Source organism: Phyllobates terribilis, unplaced genomic scaffold (genome assembly GCF_046119375.1).
Source record: "Phyllobates terribilis strain yellow unplaced genomic scaffold, ASM4611937v1 Scaffold_11__3_contigs__length_659146591, whole genome shotgun sequence".
Taxonomy (NCBI): Eukaryota; Metazoa; Chordata; class Amphibia; order Anura; family Dendrobatidae; genus Phyllobates; species Phyllobates terribilis.
In genome coordinates, this window is record NW_027362771.1 from 580,929,892 (window position 1) to 580,948,437 (window position 18,546).

Consider the following 18,546-nt stretch of genomic DNA (forward strand, 5'->3'; position numbering starts at 1 on the left):
CGGCTCTACCCGAACTGAGGTCATGGCACAGAGGTTTTACAAAAATGGAAAATCCCTTTAATATTTTCTTAAAGGGGCATATTTTCTTTATAGGGGCATTTACTGGGGACATCTATGCAAATTATTTTGTAAAAAAAACAAACACTGGCATTCTTTTATATCTGACTGTAAATGGACCGGTACTGAGTCAGGGGTGGGGGGGCAAATCATTGAAGTTGGGTCACATAGGTAACCACCTCACTCCATTATTATGTCACAAAAAATACCAACTACCCCACGGGCTGGATGGGCTCATGTCACGTGAACATTCTCAGCCGCAGTGGAGCACTGACTGCGCATGCGTCACTCTCTCGCCCAGTGCGGTTCAAGCCTCGCCGAGAGCGAGACGCCGCATCCAGCAGCTGATTGGCAGCCGGCGAATGAATGAGTGACCGCGCCCCTTTTCCCCTCTCCAGTCCTTTATCACGCCTCTCGGTATCACGTGGCCGGCGTGCTGAGGCAGGGGCCGCCATCTTAGTTAGGGCGGCTGCTCCATTCTTCTGGAAACAAAGGGTGTGAGAAGTTCCTGAGGACCAGAGCCGCTGTCCTATAATAAACACACGTGCCATGCATGAACTAGCCACTAAGGACATGAATAAAAATAATTCAGGAAATAATAACTTTATTTAAAATCTGTGGAAGCAGCAAAAAAAACAGGAAAAAGCGGCAATAATAAAAAAATGAAAAAGCGGCAATAATAAAAAAAACCATGAAAAAGGGGCAATAAAAAAAAGTGAAAAATCAGCAATAATAATGATTATTTTATGGAGAGAGCGCCGTGGTGGAAAGCGGCTGCGGCGCTCGTGTGCTGCAACAACCAGCAATTCACTTGGTGTCCTCTGACAACCTTTATTCCCAACACTCACTTTATCAATCTGAGGGTCCGGTATCTGGGACACCCCCTGATCTAGGGGGTCACTGCACGACCCGAGGTCCTGATCTCGAGGGTCCCAGCTGTGGGACACATGGTAAACACAAAGTTATTCCCTATCCAATGAATAGAGGGTAACTTAAAGGGGTCATCCAGCTAAGATGACTTCTCTCCACTCTACGGGATAGGTGATAACTTACTTGGACCAGTGGATCCCGGACAGTCGGCAGAAGGGGGCACATTTTTCCCCATTAGCATGGAGCCATGCGCCTGCCCGGCCGCCCGCCGCTCCGTTCATTGCCTATGGGGCTGTGGAGTTTTCCCGTCAGTCCCATAGAGAATGAACGGAGTTGCTCCATCCTAATGGGGATAAATGTGCCCCGTTCTGCCGATCGGTCCTGGTCTCAGTAAATGACCACCTGCCCCGTGGAGGGGTGATGACTTCTCCTCACTGGACAACCTTTTCATTTGGGAAAAACTAGAGACGAGCAATTCGATTCGCACTGCCCTGATGTGGCATCCAGCACAGCCCGCCGCGGCAGGGGGCATTCACCCTCGTCTCACCATCCTAGGCACCTCTGTCGCTTACTAGACACCCAAGATGTCTCAGGAGCCACTGAGCCCCTCAAAATGACAATCTGAGCATGAAGAAGTGAAGACCACCTGCCAGAGTGGTCTGCACTGAATGCCAGAGCAGGGTAGAGCGAATCAAATTGCTCTTCTCTACGAATAACCCTTTAAGACCTTCAATGGGAACCAAGAAGAATTTCCCAACCCCACCTCCGAGCTCCTTATAAGCACTGAATTGTTGAATTTAAGAAGGGGGGGCATTAAAGGGTAAAACAGCAGACGTGGCATGGTAGGGACGTAATGGTGGAGGACAGGGGCATAATGGTGGAGGACAGGGGCGTAATGGTGGAGGACAGGGGCGTAATGGTGTACAGGGGCATAATTGTGGAGGACAGTGGCGTAATGGTGGATAGGGACGTAATGGTGGAAGACAGGGGTGTAATGGTGGACAGGGGCGTAATGGTGGAGGACAGGGGCATAATGGTGGAGGACAGGGGCGTAATGGTGGACAGGGACGTAATGGTGGAGGACAGGGGCGTAATGGTGGAAGACAGGTGTGTAATGGTGGACTGCAGGGGCTTTATGGTGAAGGACAGGGGCGTAATGGTGGACAGGGGCGTAATGGTGGAGGACAGGGGCGTAATGGTGGACGGGGGCATAATGGTGAAGGACAGGGACGTAATGGTGAAGGACAAGGGCATAATGGTGTAGGACAGGGGCGTAATGGTGTAGGACAGGGGCGTAATGGTGGACAGGGGCGTAATGGTGGACAAGGGCGTAATGGTGAAGGACGGGGCGTAATGGTGTAGAACGGGGGCGTAATGGTGTAGGACGGGGGCGTAATGGTGAAGGACGGGGGCGTAATGGTGGAGGACGGGGACGTAATGGTGGAGGACGGGGGCGTAATGGTGGAGGACGGGGGCGTAATGGTGGAGGACGGGGACGTAATGGTGGAGGACGGGGACGTAATGGTGGAGGACGGGGGCGTAATGGTGGAGGACGGGGGCATAATGGTGGAGGACAGGGATTAATCCTAATTATTCTCATGATTTCTTTCCATGTTGGCGCTTTTCCATTTCGTAAAACCCCATTCACACACCCGGGATGTGCATTGTGCTTGTGCATGATCGCAGCCATACTGTTAGGTACGATCGCCCTTATAGTGGGGTCATTATATAAAAAACAGCGCCCCTTGCTCCCTATACGCCATGGAGTAATACACAAGTCACATGGAAGATGCCATGGTTCTTACAGAGTTAATGAAAACACTTGAATAGAAAAGTGGCATCGTGAGACTGAAGTTGGCGACTACATGAAGCCTATTAGGACCAAGTGGCACCTGCCCTTATTAAAGATGGCGGCTGCTTCCCCCAGCCGTCTCCATGGCAATCAATACAATCCTTTTTTTCTATAGGACAAAGAAGGAGCGACGTCATGACGTCACACCGTCCATGCCGCGTTTGAAGTATATAATGCAGAGGGGGAGGGGAGAAGAGCTTAGTTGAGCAGTATTGGCCACGGGAAAGGGGGCTGCAGTCGGCTGAGTCCCGGAGAGCGGAGGCTGCCGGAGGTGTGGAGAGGTGAGCGGCGGACTGTGGCGGGGAGAGCTCGGCCTCTAGAGGGAGCTGTGCCCGGGCACAGAGGAGGAGGGGAGCGGACTGGGCAGTCATTGAATGAAGTGGGCGGGTAGTGGGAGGTGCAGCAGGGACAAAGGGGCCTGATAGCAGCGAGGAGCTCCAGGTATTGGGGTGCTGTGGGCAGGGCTGGCACTGACCTTCTGTGAGGGGCAGGTGGGTTACACTGGGCACTGCCATTACTTGTGCCATGCCCCTGGCATCATGTGCCCCCCATGCACATCAATCATCTCTGTACTTTCTATAAGTTGCCCCAAAAAGTAGTCATTGACCTTTTAGTTTTAGTTACCTATGTTGGGTAAGTGGCCTGGGGGCAAACTAATTAGCGGCACTGATTGGTGGGGTCTCGATGGGTAGACCCCCACTGATTGCAGATGTGATACCAGACATGGACATGATGGAGATGGGCACTGGGTGGCACGGTCTTGGTTACAGTTGGGTCCAGGGCATGGGGTGGGGATCGGCTGGTGGCGCTCCTGAGTGTGGAGGTGCCAGGGAGGCGCCATTCCATGTGATCGCAGGGTATATAGCATGTCAGTGGTGTCTGGAGTAACGGGCATTTGCTGATCGCAGGCTGGCATGGTGACTGCCGACAATTCCCACACTCCTCCCGGATGAGGCTGGCATTGTGGTGCCAGGCTGGCATGGTGACTGCCGACAATTCCCATACTCCTCCTGGATGAGGCTGGCATTGTGGTGCCAGGCTGGCATGGTGACTGCCGACAATTCCCACACTTCTCCTGGATGAGGGTGGCATCATGGTGACAATTCCCACACTCTTCTGGATGAGGCTGGCATACTTGGCTGCTTATTGCTGGACCTGCGTAATATATATTTTTGGTTGGTAGGACGTTACTGGGCACACGGTAATGTAGAGTAGATGCCAGGAGCTATAAATGACTGCTGATCTATCTAGATGACCCATGTGTGGCGTGATTGGCATCTATGGTAATTGACCCACCTCTGAATTGGAGGTATGTTTTTGGCAAAGCCTGTAACACATTATGCCTTTTTGGTTTATCTGGTGCACGTGACTTGCGAAGGAGGAGGATACGGGCATGATGGGCGGGGGACGACTTCGGAGCATTGGTCACTATGGTGGTCCTCTTCATGGTGGCAGTGGCGTACTTGATCTTGTGCCATGTCTAGATCTTCTTGTTTCCAGGGGCTGTGGGTGGTCACAGGTTATATATGGACCAGGTGGAGACTAAAGGTGATCGGATCACCGCTATTCCTTCCGACTCCGCCATACACGTGCATGCTCGATTTGGCAGATTGTGTGCGTGTAGTCAATGTGGGAGAAGCGTAAGCCGCTGCAAGACTCCTCCAAGGACCAAGCTGAAATTCTGCTGCCAAGACGTTGTCATAAGCATGGCCGCCTACAGATGGCACCTCTCCATGAACGGGCAGAGGTATCACAGTGGCGAGAGGGGGGCTGGCAGCTGCAGGGCACATTTTCCAGCTTAGTAGCGGATAGTTGAACCCTTGTTTTCCCCCATGTCTGCCCCATACACACGAGGGTATTGGCGGATCCTTTTTCCGTAATGGATATAGGCAAAGCTAAAGTAAATCTTCATCTCAACACGGCTCTATTAAAGGGATTCTTCATCACTGGAGACGTTTTATTCCCAAGGACAGGCTGCACACATCAGTCCGAGGAGGAACAACTTTTGATCATCTAATGGAATAATGGAGCTGAAGGAGGTCATTGCTTTATGCCAGGCAGCTCTTAAATCTCATTGGCTAAAACTGATCACCTGACCGCTGCCATAATGGCACCAATTGTTGGGTAGGGTGTGCTACTTTACATAAAGCGCATGCTAAATTTCAAGGCTCATTCACAGTGGTGCTGGAGGAATTGGTGGGACGTCTGTCATCACTTTAGTTAGTACAATTGGAAGATGATAAATGGTTCCTTTTACCACCTGTTATCAGTCTGGTGCTGGTAGCGGCCCTGGTGGCTCAGGGGTGGGGTCCTTGTAGCAGCCTAGGGGAGGGGTGACACTGGTAGCTAGTCTGGTGGGTCAGGGGACAGATGGGGATTCTAATATCAGCCCTGGTGGCTTGGGGAATGAGGAGATGGGGTTCTCGCAGTGGCTCGGGGAGGGGTTGGACTTCTGGTAACGACGCTGGCAGCATTTGGCGCATGGGTCTTAGTTGCGACCCCGGTGGCTCGGGACGGAGGGTTGGTTGCGGTTCTGGTATCTGCCTTGGGGGCTGTGGGTACTGCTGGCGGCTCAGGGATGGCTAGTACCGTGCAGCGGCCCTGGCTGCTCAGGAGGGGGGATTTCTAGTAGCAGCCCTGGTGACTCGGGAAAGTGGGGTGGGGCTCTGCTAGAGGCTCAGCAGGCTCCAGGAAGGGGGGCTGCTGGCAGCCGCCCTGGTGGCTCAGGGATGTGGAGTAGCTGGTAGCAGCCCTTGTGGTACGGGGGAGGTGTAGCTGGTGTCGATTTGGTGGTTGGGTGGGGGGGTTGGGGTAGCTGGTAGCTACCCTTATGGCTTAGGGATGGGGTGTAGCTTTTAATGACTCTGAACGGAGGCTTCTAGTAGCGGCTCTGATGATTCGGGTGGGGGAGATGGGGCTCTTCCTGAGTCCCTGGTGGCTTGAGGAAGGGAAGGGGGGGGTGCTGGTAGCGGCCCCGGTCACTCAAGGATGGGGAAGTAGGTGGTAACAATCCTGGTGGTTCGGGGGGTGGGGGATAGCCGGTCCTGGTGGCTTGAGTGGGTGGTTGTTGCTTGATTGTGGGGTTGTTGGTGGTCCTGGTGGTAGGTAGTTCCTCAGCTTGCTGTTTCCATAGGGCTTTAAGCAGACTAGATATTTTCCGCGCCCACGGTGACCCCCTTGCACCCAACAATCTACATTTCATAGATCTTGCCTTTCTTACAGGTGTGTTCCCATCTTCTAAGTAAATGGGATAGCTCCATGTACCCCTGTATGCCATCATTTTATGATCATTGGTGGTCCGTCCTCTACTGAATCAGCGGGCTGCTGTGCTGGCTTAGAGCGGGATCCCTTTTTACATTTTCAACGCACATCACTGCACCCACCCCATTCACTTTAATGGGGTCTTGCCGCAATTCATTGCATATCTGGTTGCTGGTAGTTGCTGCTGTGATGCGGGACACTGCGCTGCTCCACATCGGTACGATGTGATTTATCCTCTCCGTTTTCTGTGAACCTTAGGTTTGTGAGCCTTGTGCTGAGGTTGCCTTGTGTGCCTGCCCCCCCCCCCCCCCCCCCTCCATGGTCGCCCTCTGGGCTGCTCCCCCATGGTCGCCCTCTGGGCTGCTCCCCCATGGTCGCCCTCTGGGCTGCTCCCCCATGGTCGCCCTTTTTAGTTGTCTGTCCCTGAAGCCCATGACAAAAGGAGGAATAATGGAGGTGACCGAGCAGAATGGCACCATTGTTCTGTAACAGAAGCCAAGGGAAAGAAGTCTTGCAGCTTTCTTCCTTGTATATCCTCCTGCCATCTGTGCCCGTGGCTGGACATTTCACGCTGCCATACTCATAGTGATGATTTATCTATAGTGCCAGGGATTATTAACCCCCCATACCCACCGCCTGCTCTCCGTCCACTGCATCGGTCAATTCTGGGTTTCTCTTTAAATATTCTGACCATCATTTGCCATTTCTCAAAGTCACTTTTTTTTCTTATTTTTTTGTCTTGTGGTATTCACCAACTTTGTTTTGGGCCAAAGTTTTCAAAATGGCGCACAAGCTTCATGAATTTGGTAGAAAATCAAATCTACTTTTTGTTTTTGTCTTTATCTGTTTTTTTGAGACTTTTCTTCACCAGAAGTTGAAACGTCCTTTAAAAAAATAAAATAAAATAAAACTCCTTCAGAAAGTTACTCCGGGCAGGGACAGGAGTGAGGTGCGCCCCCGAAAAATGTGACCTCTGGTAAAAGTCGCATTTCACGACTCAAGTCTAAAACATCTGTATAAGCAAAAGAAATAAGAAAAAGAATAGAGACAGCGTAAAAAGTGGCGCAAATAAAAATCGCTAAAAAACAGCAAATTATTGCAGAAAAGTGGAGAAATTGCAATGACGAATCGGGGCCGTGATCTTGTAGGTAGGGGGTGCCACAGTCAGCTTGTTCCCTACTCTGGCTGATTACCTGGGGAGGAGGAGTGAATCTGCACCAGGCGCAGTGCAGCGTGGGGTGCTGCTCATCCCATCAGCAGGGGAAGCACTGTGTAGGTAAAGCTAAGGACAGTAGCCCTTGTGTCACTGCACATGTGCCAACTCCTTCATCATGTGCTGGTCGATTAGTGGACACAGACTAAAAGACAGACCCCATATTTTTGAAGGGGTGGGGGGGGCAACAGTTGGAGGTCATGGTTGCATCTGCTTGAGGTGGGGCAGCAGCGGACGCCATGATTGCATGGGTTTGGAGCAGGGCAGCAGTTGAGTCCATGGTAGCATCAGCCTGGGGGGGGGGGTGTCGGAGGTCAAAGGTTTCATCAACTTGGAAGGGGGGGGGGCAGTGGCCTGGAGAGGAGCAGCGTCGGAGGTCGGTAGTTGTATCGGGCGAGGGTGAGCGCGGCGTCTGAAGCCAATGGTTGCGTTGGCCTGCAGGAGGGCGGAGGCCAATGGTTGCATCAGCTTGGAGGGGGTCGCAGCGACGGAGGCCAACGGTTCCATCGGCCAAGGGTGGGGGTGACTGTGGCAGAGGCCAACAGTTGCGTCGGCCTGGAGAGAGGTGTGGAGGCCAATGGTTTGGGCGGCGGTGGCCAGCGGTTACATTGGCCTGGAGGCGCGCAGCGTCAGAGGTCAGCGGTTACATCGGCCTGGAGGAGGGCAGAGCGGCGGTGGCCAATGGTTGCCGCAGCCTGGAGAGGGAGGGCTGGTAGTGGCAGACCGGGCCGCCGCTGTTTGTGGAGCCGCCTCTCGCCGCTGTGTCTTCTCCATGGCACAGATAAAAATCCTTCAATAATTAATGCCTTTTCTTTTGAAGCTTCTTTTCTGCTTTTTTTTCCTTCTCTCCCTTGTGCTTTTCCCCTTCATCCGGGTAAGCAGCGTCTTGTTCTAGAAACGCCTCGTGCTTTCTCCTTGAGAAGAACAGATTGTGTTTTATCTTTCTCCTCCATCCTAATTTAATTTATTTTGTGCCGTACCTGGACGTCGCCAGCCCGGCCTTGTAATTAACACGAGCAAGACATCAAAGTGCAAGTAATTTCCCGCTACAATCAGACGGGCGTTAATCAGATTCTTTGCTTTAATTAAATCTCCCAGTGCCATATAAAAGGAGCTGCCAGGAAGCGCCGGCCGCCCCCTCCCGCCCCATGCCATAAATCGCAGCATTACTGTCGGAGAGCGGATGGCGGCGAGCTCCTACGACGCGTTCTCCTATGTTTAGTCAGTGACGGTCGGTGGCGTGGGCGGCTGCGAGTAACCTGACAGCTCCATTTTCATTTTCTGCCTCCAGCCAGGAGCTGCTTGATCATTTTTCATTTTTTCCTGTTCTTGATTAATTTGCCACCTCTGCATTGTGCATGCGGCGGGGATCCGTGCGGCTTTTCTAGATGGCGGTAATGCTGGCGATCTGTAATGAAAGCAAGTGAGGAAGACTCCTAGTCAGGAGGACCGTGCCCAGGGGCATCGATGGGTTTGTCCATTAAAGTAGAATGCCACCTTATCAACGCAATGAGTTTACATTAGAGGTTTCGAATCTGCCGCTCAGATCACATTCACTTTTATAGGAGCTGAGCTGCAGTACCGAGAATGGCCACTACACGGTGTACAGAGTGGCGGCGTTCTGTTCCGGTACACAGTGTACATCCGGCTGCCGAGGGTTGGACCTCCACCGATCTGATATTGACGACCTATCCTAAGGACAGGTCTTCATTATCCCCTTTAATTGAACATTTGATTCTCGTGAAGACCTTTTGAGCCATTGTGAGCCCAAGACTGTACAGTTTCCAGGAGGCAGGTAGCCAACACTGCTTGGAAAGTGGCTTGAAGTGAGACAACCCCTTTATTGGCCCAGCGGGGAGGGTATACTGCACAATATCTGCTACTCTTTGGACGGCAATTATCTAGTTAAACCTTTTTAAAAAGTAGGACAAGAAAGGAAGAAAGTACAACTCCAGGATCTGACTACACAGGGTCTGCTCGTAGTCTGTTACCATGGAGACTCATAGGTCTCTATGGAAGCTGTAGATGTAGGGAATGAGTGATCTAGTGATCTCTGCTGATGTTCTCCCTCTAGATCAGGGGTCTCACCCTTGCTGCCTAGGGCCACATATAGCCCCTGAAGCTGTCCCCTGCGGGTCATTGGAGCTCCCGAGATATCCTCAAAGCAGAGAACAGGCCGAAGGAGGAGCGCACCTTAATGATCACGCCAGAGCGGAGGCCGCTTCCGTGCTGGTGGTAAATGAATATGAAGAGGAGGATTTAAACATATTTTTTTAACCCCTTCCTGACATCCGTCATACGTTTACGGTGTAGTGAGAGGTAGTGTCCCGCAAACCGCCATACGTATATGGAACTATGATGGCACCGGCTCAACAGTACAGCCGGCACCATCATCAGCCGTATTTCATAGCTGACACCCTGCTGCAACGGCCACGAGCAGTATTGGCACCGATCGCGGGCATTTAACCCCCTTAGATATCGCTGTCAGTAGTGGCTGCGGTATATAAGGGGTTTATTTGAGGGAGTGGTTTCCCTCTTTAAAGGGGTTATCCACTACTAGGACAGTCCCTTCTCAATCTGAATGTTCCCAGTTAAAATAAAACACCTACGCTGGCGCCATTCCAGCTAGTGCCACTAAATGCCAGGGCAACCCAAGGCTAAGTAATGGCTTTCAGGTCAGCCAGTGGCAGGGTCTAACAGGTGAAAGTCAGTGTAAAACCGACAGTTCTAATAAACTAGCAGATATTAGATCAGCAATTGGGAAAAGATAAAGTCCCGTATTATGACTTAGTTGAGCAAAAAAAAAAATGTAAAAATATTTCAGCACTATGTCTGGACTCTTCCAAAATGTCCTGAGATATAAAACTGTGCCATGACCCATACGATGAACGCCATGTAAAAAAAAAAAAAAAAAAGCAAACATTTTCCTTTTTCATTACACAAAAAAATAGCATAAAAAGGTGATCAAAAAGTCATATATAAAAAAAAAAAAAAGGTATCCGTGAAAACGTCATCTTGTCTCACGAAGAACATGAACTTAAAACTTTTATTTCTCTGAGTTGATCCGGCCGGGTGTGAGACCCCTGGTCTAGACTAAGTACATTTGGGGCGCCCTCTACAGGTCACTCCTTTATCGGTTCCCCACGTCCTTCTGTTCGGTCCGTAGAGACTGTTATGCATGCAGCCGCCCGTCAGACGGAGGAGGCTGTCGTTGCCCTCCATTGATTTTGTTCGCTCGGGCTGAAGCTGCAGTCGACGTCCCTTGGAGTAAGGTCAATTATTTCTGAATTACACCAGGAATCCTGACGGTGCGGATAGTAAGGGCACCCTGGCTGCGGCGGCGGCTGCTGGAGAGCTCGCGTCTCATACTAAATCATCCTCGCTTTGCGGCATGGTCCTCCCAGCTCTCCGTATTCCAAGACATGATGGGGTATGTGTGGTATTGGGGGACTACAAGAAAAGTGGACCTTAAACTTTTTTTAAAGGGCCGCTGACAAATGAGAGCTGGTGTGGACTTAGCCAGGGGATGGCAGGCTGTGTATCGCCTGGTCCTTACAGTATGAGTCTCCCATGTTTTATGTGCCTATTAGATTTGATTTTGCTTCCTGAATGGTGATTTGCTTTATGGTAAATGCTGCAAATTATAAAGAACTAATGTCGTCCTCTTCTCTCTCACAGATAAACATTGATTGAGCCTCTTCACTGACGCAATGTCCACCCCAGATCCGCCTATGGGCGGCACCCCTAGGCCTGTCCAGTCCCCAGGGCCGGGCCCTTCTCCTGGTGCTATGATGGGTCCTAGTCCTGGGCCATCTCCTGGATCAGCGCACAGCATGATGGGACCGAGCCCCGGGCCACCAATTCCCTCTCAAGGCCCTAGTGGATATCCTCCTGAAAACATGCACCAGATGCATAAGGTTGGTCTTTTCTGTGTGGGACTTCGTTCCATCACTGCCCCACAACCTAAAGATTTAGGAGTCCATGGCCGCCCAGAGAAAAAAATGTTTCTTGCCCTTCAGAGCTTGATTATTTACACCATTAATCACTGATTTTTAGTGGAGCCTAAAGCTGCACCCCTGCCAGCAAATCATCGCCACGGAATGACTAAAAAATTACTGGGCTTGTCCATTTTAGGATACCAAAAAATGGAAAAAATTAGACACTTTCCTCCCTCTCCGCAGTTCGTACGAAGGTTGCCCTGCTCTACTTGCATTATATCGACCCAATAATACACCTTCCTTTTCTTATTGCAGCCCATGGAGTCCATGCATGAGAAGCCTATGCCGGAAGACCCACGTTATACCCAGATGAAAGGAATGGCCATGCGGCCAGGTGGCCTTTCTGGAATGGGGCCACCACCAAGTCCGATGGACCAACACTCACAAGGTATATATCGTACCGATGGATCCACCTTCCAATGTTCACCCAGGTAGTCCTGCTCATCCCCCCGATATCACGGCTTTAGTTACTTACTGACATTGAGGATTGCGCTGCACGTCTCTCTCTTATGAGAATGGTATATAACGGTCTATTTTTCCCCTTCCCACAGGTTACCCCTCTCCCCTGGGCAGCTCTGAGCATATACCAAGCCCTGTGCCCTCTAATGGCCCATCCTCCGGACCCCAAATGCCTTCAGGCTCAGGAGGGGTGAATATGGAGAATGCGGACTCTCAGCAGCAGCAGCCTCCGCAGCAGCAGCCTCCTCAGCAGCAGCAGACGAGCCGCAGCCCGACGCCTTTCAACCAGAATCAGCTCCATCAGTTACGAGCGCAGATAATGGCTTATAAAATGCTAGCCAGGGGGCAACCAATACCCGATCAACTACAGATGGCTGTGCAAGGCAAGAGGCCCATGCCAGGGATGCAGCCACAGATGCCAACACTACCTCCACCTGCAGCTTCCGGGACTGGACCTATTCCCGCCACTGGGCCAGCACCACCCAGCTACAACAGACCTCATGGTAAGGGTTGGGCAGCGATTTCCATGCCAGTATGGACGGGCAAATATTCAGAAGAAGCGCTTCGCTCCTATATACAATGTCATATATTACATGGCTGATGTTTCCTTCCTATTGTAGGAATGGCAGGACCAGCCATGCCACCTCCAGGACCTTCAGGTGCTCCTCCGGTTATGCCAGGGCATCCTCCAGGTGCACCCCCCAAACCTTGGCCTGAAGGTAATGTTACAATAGCATAATCTTGTTACCTGACTGGGAATGTGATCCTCAGCTTTCCCTGGTTTATTCTGCACTGCGGCTTCCATGGCACAGTAGAATAAGCCCCATGCCATGCTGGTGTGGTCACCTTTCCACCCTAATGTCCAGGATTCTCCACTTCCAGCTATGTAACCCTCTGATGGGGTTACACCCCCCCCCCCCCCGTATTCTGTACAGTTTCATCAGTATTTTTCATTGTCTTATAGGTCCAATGGCTAATGCCGCAGCTCCTGCCATTGCCCCCCAGAAGTTGATTCCTCCACAGCCAACTGGCCGCCCTTCTCCCGCACCACCTGCAGTGCCGCCCGCAGCATCTCCTGTCATGCCACCCCAGACGCAGTCCCCCAGTCAGCCGGCCCATCCACCGACTATGCTCCAGTATCATTCCAAAGCCAACCGGATCACTCCCATCCAGAAGCCCAGAGGCTTGGATCCAGTAGAAGTGCTACAAGAGCGTGAATATCGGTACGGCACAAGAAGCCGCTCCTTCACTTAACCCGTATAAAGGATATGCCGCCATGTGACATCTCAATAGATATATATTTTTTTGCATATAGACTCCAGGCCCGCATTGCACACAGGATCCAGGAGCTGGAGAACCTCCCCGGGTCTTTAGCTGGTGACCTTAGGACCAAAGCGACCATAGAATTAAAAGCTCTGCGGCTCCTGAACTTCCAGAGACAGGTCTGTTCCCAAGTCCTGTGTGGTGGGCGAAAGTGTGGTCCTTCCCGGATCGTTCATGGTTTTTTTTTTTCCTCTGTTCTCCTGTCCAGCTCCGACAAGAGGTGGTGGTCTGTATGAGGAGGGACACCGCTCTGGAAACTGCTCTGAATGCCAAGGCTTACAAGCGCAGTAAACGTCAATCGCTACGCGAGGCCAGAATCACGGAGAAACTGGAGAAGCAGCAGAAGATCGAGCAGGAACGCAAAAGACGGCAGAAGCACCAGGTGAGGAGGGGTTAATAATAATTGGAAACTATTCTTAAAGGTAAAAGTGGCTGCAGAAGACTTATGGATGGTTCTCTGCAGGAATATCTGAATAGCATCCTCCAGCATGCCAAGGACTTCAAGGAGTTCCACCGCTCCGTTACCGGGAAGATCCAGAAGCTGACCAAGGCGGTGGCCACTTATCACGCCAACACGGAAAGGGAGCAGAAGAAGGAAAATGAGAGGATTGAGAAGGAGAGAATGCGACGTCTGATGGTAGGTCCTGATACAGCCACCTTTCTTCAAACGGGGTTCACTCTCACTTAGGAGGTCTGGTGTGACCGTCCTATTTATCGGCAGCGCTGCTCTCCTCCCCCGAGGCAGAAGCGAGCGTCACCAGGGCACCTTCTTAAACATTACCTACCACGATCTTCCAGGCAGAAGATGAAGAGGGCTACAGGAAGTTGATTGACCAGAAGAAGGACAAGCGCTTGGCCTACCTCCTGCAGCAGACGGACGAGTACGTGGCCAACCTGACAGAGCTGGTGAGGCAACACAAAGCTGCCCAGGTACTAAAGGAGAAGAAAAGAAGGAAAAAGAAAAAGGTGAGATCATCGCAATTGTCGATGCATAGAAATAGTGCCTCACCTGTGTCATGAACCATCTTATTTACCGTGTCGTGTACTTGCCAGATCCAGGAGAACGCAGCAGACGGAACGCCGCCAGTACTTGGACCAGATGGAGAGGTGAGGATGGGAGATATATTGGTGAAGTACGTTTTAGCCGGTGGGGGGTTTCTTGGGATAACTACTTCTTCTTTACAGCCTCTGGATGAGACCAGTCAGATGAGTGACCTTCCTGTCAAAGTTATGCACGTGGAGAGCGGTAAGATCTTGACTGGCGTGGACGCTCCGAAGGCCGGACAGTTGGACACGTGGCTGGAGATGAACCCTGGGTATGCGAGAAGTATCAACGCTTCATGAATCTCTGTGCAGTGAGCGCCCCCTAGTGGTGCTTGTGCATTTTGGTTCAGTTTTCTTCTGTGCAGTCCATGACTTCATTCTTATTCCTATAGCTATGAAGTTGCCCCTAGATCGGACAGCGAGGAGAGTGGATCAGAGGAGGAAGAGGAGGTGAGAGATTCTCTTTGCGTCTTCATCTAGATCTTCTCTTCGGTCCATTTCATGTCTTTTTATAATTTTTTTTACGTTTTAATTCCAGGAGGAGGAAGAGGAGCAGACGGCGTCCCTTGTCACCAATTTACCTGCAGTGGATGAGAAGAAGATTCCTGACCCAGATAGTGATGACGTGTCGGAAGTCTACGCTCGGGTGATTATCGAGTGAGTTTTTCTCTTTGCGGGGTAACGCTGGATGGAGGTTATCGCACAATTGGGCTTGCTTTCCTGGACCCCAGTGTCATCTAACATTAAGGGGGTCTCCATCCAAAGGCTGCGTGTTGTATGCAGGGTACAGGTGGTCTTTCTTGTGCCGTCAATTTCCGTTCTGGTCAATGGTATAGATGTAGCCGGACCCAAGCCTTCAGCATGAAGCAAATAAAAATGCAGCGAATGTTCTGTTGTGTACTCTCTTATAGAAAATCCGCTGCATTTTCCAGCGCCTGGATAGTATGTGAGATTTTAAAAAATCTCATTTGCATAAAAAAATACCCTCGGCCTATATCGATAAGATCTGCGTATTTGAGATCCACAGAGTGTCAACTTAGTGTGGACAAAGGGTGAAATATGCCGGTTCCTGACATCTTTTTTGGATGGACTGTAGTAAATACATTTTGTACGAATAGGAGTGGTTGCTTATTCCAAAAATTGAGATAAATACATTGTAAAAAAAAAAAAATCTGATTTCCATTTTGTTCTGCATCGCTCCATGCAGAGATATTCACATTTGTTTCTTCTGGAGCGCAGCATGTGAAACCTCCGCCTGCAGTCCAATTGGGAGTTTTTTCAGAGTCTTCTATGGGGGCTTGTGCTTTCACCCCCGCCCTCCCAAATGCTGCCAGTCACAGCTTGACAGCCTCTGAGAATGCGAAGCTGCTACATCAGATGCTGGGATTGGCAGCGTCTGTAAGGGAGGGGTTAAAGCGCACGTCCTCAGAGAAGACTCTGAAGAAATGCCCAGTTGCACCGCAAGCAGAGATTTCACATGCTGTGCTCCAAAAGCAACAAATGTGAATATCTCAGCAATGGAGCAACGCAGCACAAAATGGAAAAGAGCGGCAGAATCCGGGGAGCTCAGCGATATTTACAAGGTATAACTTAATTTTTGGGAGTGACATGTTCTCTTTAGAGATTGTCCACTGGGTGTCCGTCTGATCACCGCTCCATTCATTCTGTGGGGCTGCTGGAAAAAGCCAAGCGCAGCCCCTTAAAGAATGAATAGAGCGCATTGCTACTTGTGCACCGCACCTCCATTCTAACAGGGATATAATCTGTGCCGGACCCCCATTGATCAACAAGTTCTCACCAAATCTGTGGCTAGGTGATAACTCCTTTCACCCGACAACCCCTGGTTTTCCCTCCACCCAGGAGCGCCCGGCAGGATGTGGACGACGAGTACAGCATCTCGCAGGTGGAGGCTGGCCTGCAGTCGTACTACGCCGTGGCGCATGCTGTGACTGAGAAGGTGGAGAAGCAGTCTACTCTGCTGGTGAACGGCATCCTGAAGCAGTACCAGGTTCGGGCTATGCGGTGTGTGGGTAGCTGGGTGAGGACAACGTGGTGCATATGGCCTGTGCTGATCCCGCCCCTTTATTTTTCAGATTAAGGGACTGGAGTGGCTCGTGTCTCTGTACAACAATAACCTGAATGGGATCCTGGCTGATGAGATGGGTCTGGGGAAGACTATTCAGACCATCGCCCTGATTACATACCTCATGGAACACAAGCGCATTAATGGACCCTTCCTCATCATCGTGCCACTATCGTGAGTAGCTTTACTGTCTCTAATCCGTAACTTCTGAGAACTTTCTGTATCAGATTAGTGAAAGTCTGACACCCCCAAACTCCACCAATCTGCTGACTGTCACGTCCACCTTGTTGTTAACCAGTCATAGTATATTTTACGCTGATTTAATCAACTGTCTTGTGCCTTTAACAGCTGCGGATGGATCGGAGCTCCACCCGTGGCTGTTAACAAGTTAAATCAGACAATCTGACAGCGGGATTTAAAACATGTCGGCCAGAAGCGCGTCACAAATCCTGCCCATTGGCACCCGTTTATGTGATCGGGGGGCGCCGATGGGTAGTCATGACAGCCCGAGGTCTGCAGAAGAACCACATGCCTGTCATACTATTTGGTATCTGTGCGTTCAGAAATGTCCGATCTATCAAAATATAAAATAATCAGATCAGTAAACGGAGTAATGAGAAAAAATATCAAAACACCAAAATGGTATCCATAAACACGTCAGCTCGGGGCGCAAAAAAATAAGCCCTCACCCGGCCCCAGATCCCGGAAAATGGTGCCTTTTTTTTTTTTTTTCTTCACCTCTTAAAAAAGAACCTATACATGTTTGGTATCTGCGAACTCGTAATGACCTGGAGAATCATAATGACAGGTCAGTTTTACCATATAGCGATCATGGTAAATAAAAAAAGCAAAAAACAATTGTGGAATTGCACTTTTTTTTGCAATTTCACCGCACTTGAAATTTTTTCCCCGTTTTTCTGTACACTATTATCGGGGTTCCCCAACTCCAGTCCTCAAGGCCCACCAACAGGTCATGTTTTCAGGATTTCCTTAGTATTACTCAGTTGATAATTCCATCACCTGCACAGGCAATAATTCAATCACCTGTGTAATACTAAGGAAATCCTGAAAACATGACCTGTTGGGGAACCCTGCACTATATGGTAAAATCAATGGTGTCATTCAAAAGTACAACTCGTCCCGCAAAAAACAAGCCCTCACATGGCCATTTTGACGGAAAAATAAAGTTATGGCTCTTGCAAGAAAAGGAGCAAAAATATAAAATGGCCCGGGGTGAAGGGGTTAGATACCTAAAATGTTAAAAATAAAAAAAATTGGAATGCTAGAATTACCATTTTTTTGGGGTCCCAAAAAAATGCAATAAAAAGATGGTGATCAAATCTTCGCTTGTACCCCAAAATAAGTTTTGCCCAAAAAAAATAATACATATATTTTTACCAATTTCATATATATTTTTTTAACCAAAAATTAAAATATAAAAAATTTAAACAATTTTAATTCTGCCATAATAACCCTAACCTAGGGAATATTTTTTCCAGGTCATTTTTTACAATGCCATGAATGAAATAAGCAGCACATCGCTATCTAGGATCGCTGCCTGATATGTGGAAGGGAATTATCCTATTTTTTTTTTTTCTCTTTTAAGGACGCTGTCTAACTGGGTTTATGAGTTTGACAAGTGGGGGCCATCGGTAGTGAAGGTGTCGTACAAGGTAACGTGGACTGTCTATTGGCCGTTTTGTCTGTGGCTCGTCTGTGTGTTGTGTAACCCTCCTCTCCTTCTTCCAGGGGTCTCCTGCTGCTCGCCGCGCTTTTGTTCCCACACTACGTAGCGGGAAGTTTAACGTTCTCCTCACTACATACGAATACATCATTAAGGACAAGCACATCCTGGCCAAGGTATCGGAAGCCGCGGCTCGTAAGAAATTTTCTGGTTTGGGACCTGATGTCTTGGATCCTTTTTTAACGTTTTCCTATCGTGGGTCTAGATCCGCTGGAAGTACATGATCGTGGATGAAGGTCACCGCATGAAGAACCATCACTGTAAGCTGACACAGGTCCTCAACACCCATTATGTCGCTCCGCGTCGCCTGCTGCTCACCGGGACGCCGCTGCAAAACAAGCTGCCAGAGCTGTGGGCCCTCCTAAACTTCCTGCTCCCTACCATCTTTAAAAGCTGCAGCACCTTCGAGCAGTGGTTCAATGCTCCCTTCGCAATGACTGGAGAGAAGGTATGAGGCTGGAGGCTGCCCCCTAGCTTTACAATAATGCACAGCAATGACATTTACTTGCATAATATGGCGCCACCTGATGTTCAAACTATATAGCCATGCGCACGTCCACCTAAGGTGAGTTGCATGCAAGGAGACAGGTAAACATAATTTTCCCCACCTGGAGATCACCCTGCCCTCACTAGCCTACAATC

At 50.1% G+C, this 18,546-nt stretch overlaps 1 protein-coding gene across 1 annotated transcript in view; it reads left to right on the forward strand.

The window, feature by feature from the left end:
• Window positions 1-2,909: 2,909 nt before the first annotated feature.
• The window catches only part of SMARCA4 (SWI/SNF related BAF chromatin remodeling complex subunit ATPase 4), a 36,973-nt gene continuing 21,336 nt past the window's right edge, over window positions 2,910-18,546 (forward strand). The window contains exons 1-19 of the mRNA XM_073654219.1: window positions 2,910-3,060; window positions 10,932-11,170; window positions 11,507-11,639; window positions 11,803-12,213; window positions 12,331-12,429; window positions 12,675-12,933; window positions 13,026-13,152; window positions 13,242-13,415; window positions 13,497-13,670; window positions 13,832-13,999; window positions 14,087-14,140; window positions 14,219-14,349; window positions 14,470-14,527; window positions 14,616-14,734; window positions 15,938-16,085; window positions 16,171-16,334; window positions 17,767-17,833; window positions 17,910-18,020; window positions 18,110-18,352. Coding sequence (XP_073510320.1) covers window positions 10,964-11,170; window positions 11,507-11,639; window positions 11,803-12,213; window positions 12,331-12,429; window positions 12,675-12,933; window positions 13,026-13,152; window positions 13,242-13,415; window positions 13,497-13,670; window positions 13,832-13,999; window positions 14,087-14,140; window positions 14,219-14,349; window positions 14,470-14,527; window positions 14,616-14,734; window positions 15,938-16,085; window positions 16,171-16,334; window positions 17,767-17,833; window positions 17,910-18,020; window positions 18,110-18,352 — 2,847 coding nt within the window. The 5' untranslated portion in view covers window positions 2,910-3,060; window positions 10,932-10,963. The remainder of the gene's footprint in view (window positions 3,061-10,931; window positions 11,171-11,506; window positions 11,640-11,802; window positions 12,214-12,330; window positions 12,430-12,674; window positions 12,934-13,025; window positions 13,153-13,241; window positions 13,416-13,496; window positions 13,671-13,831; window positions 14,000-14,086; window positions 14,141-14,218; window positions 14,350-14,469; window positions 14,528-14,615; window positions 14,735-15,937; window positions 16,086-16,170; window positions 16,335-17,766; window positions 17,834-17,909; window positions 18,021-18,109; window positions 18,353-18,546) is intronic.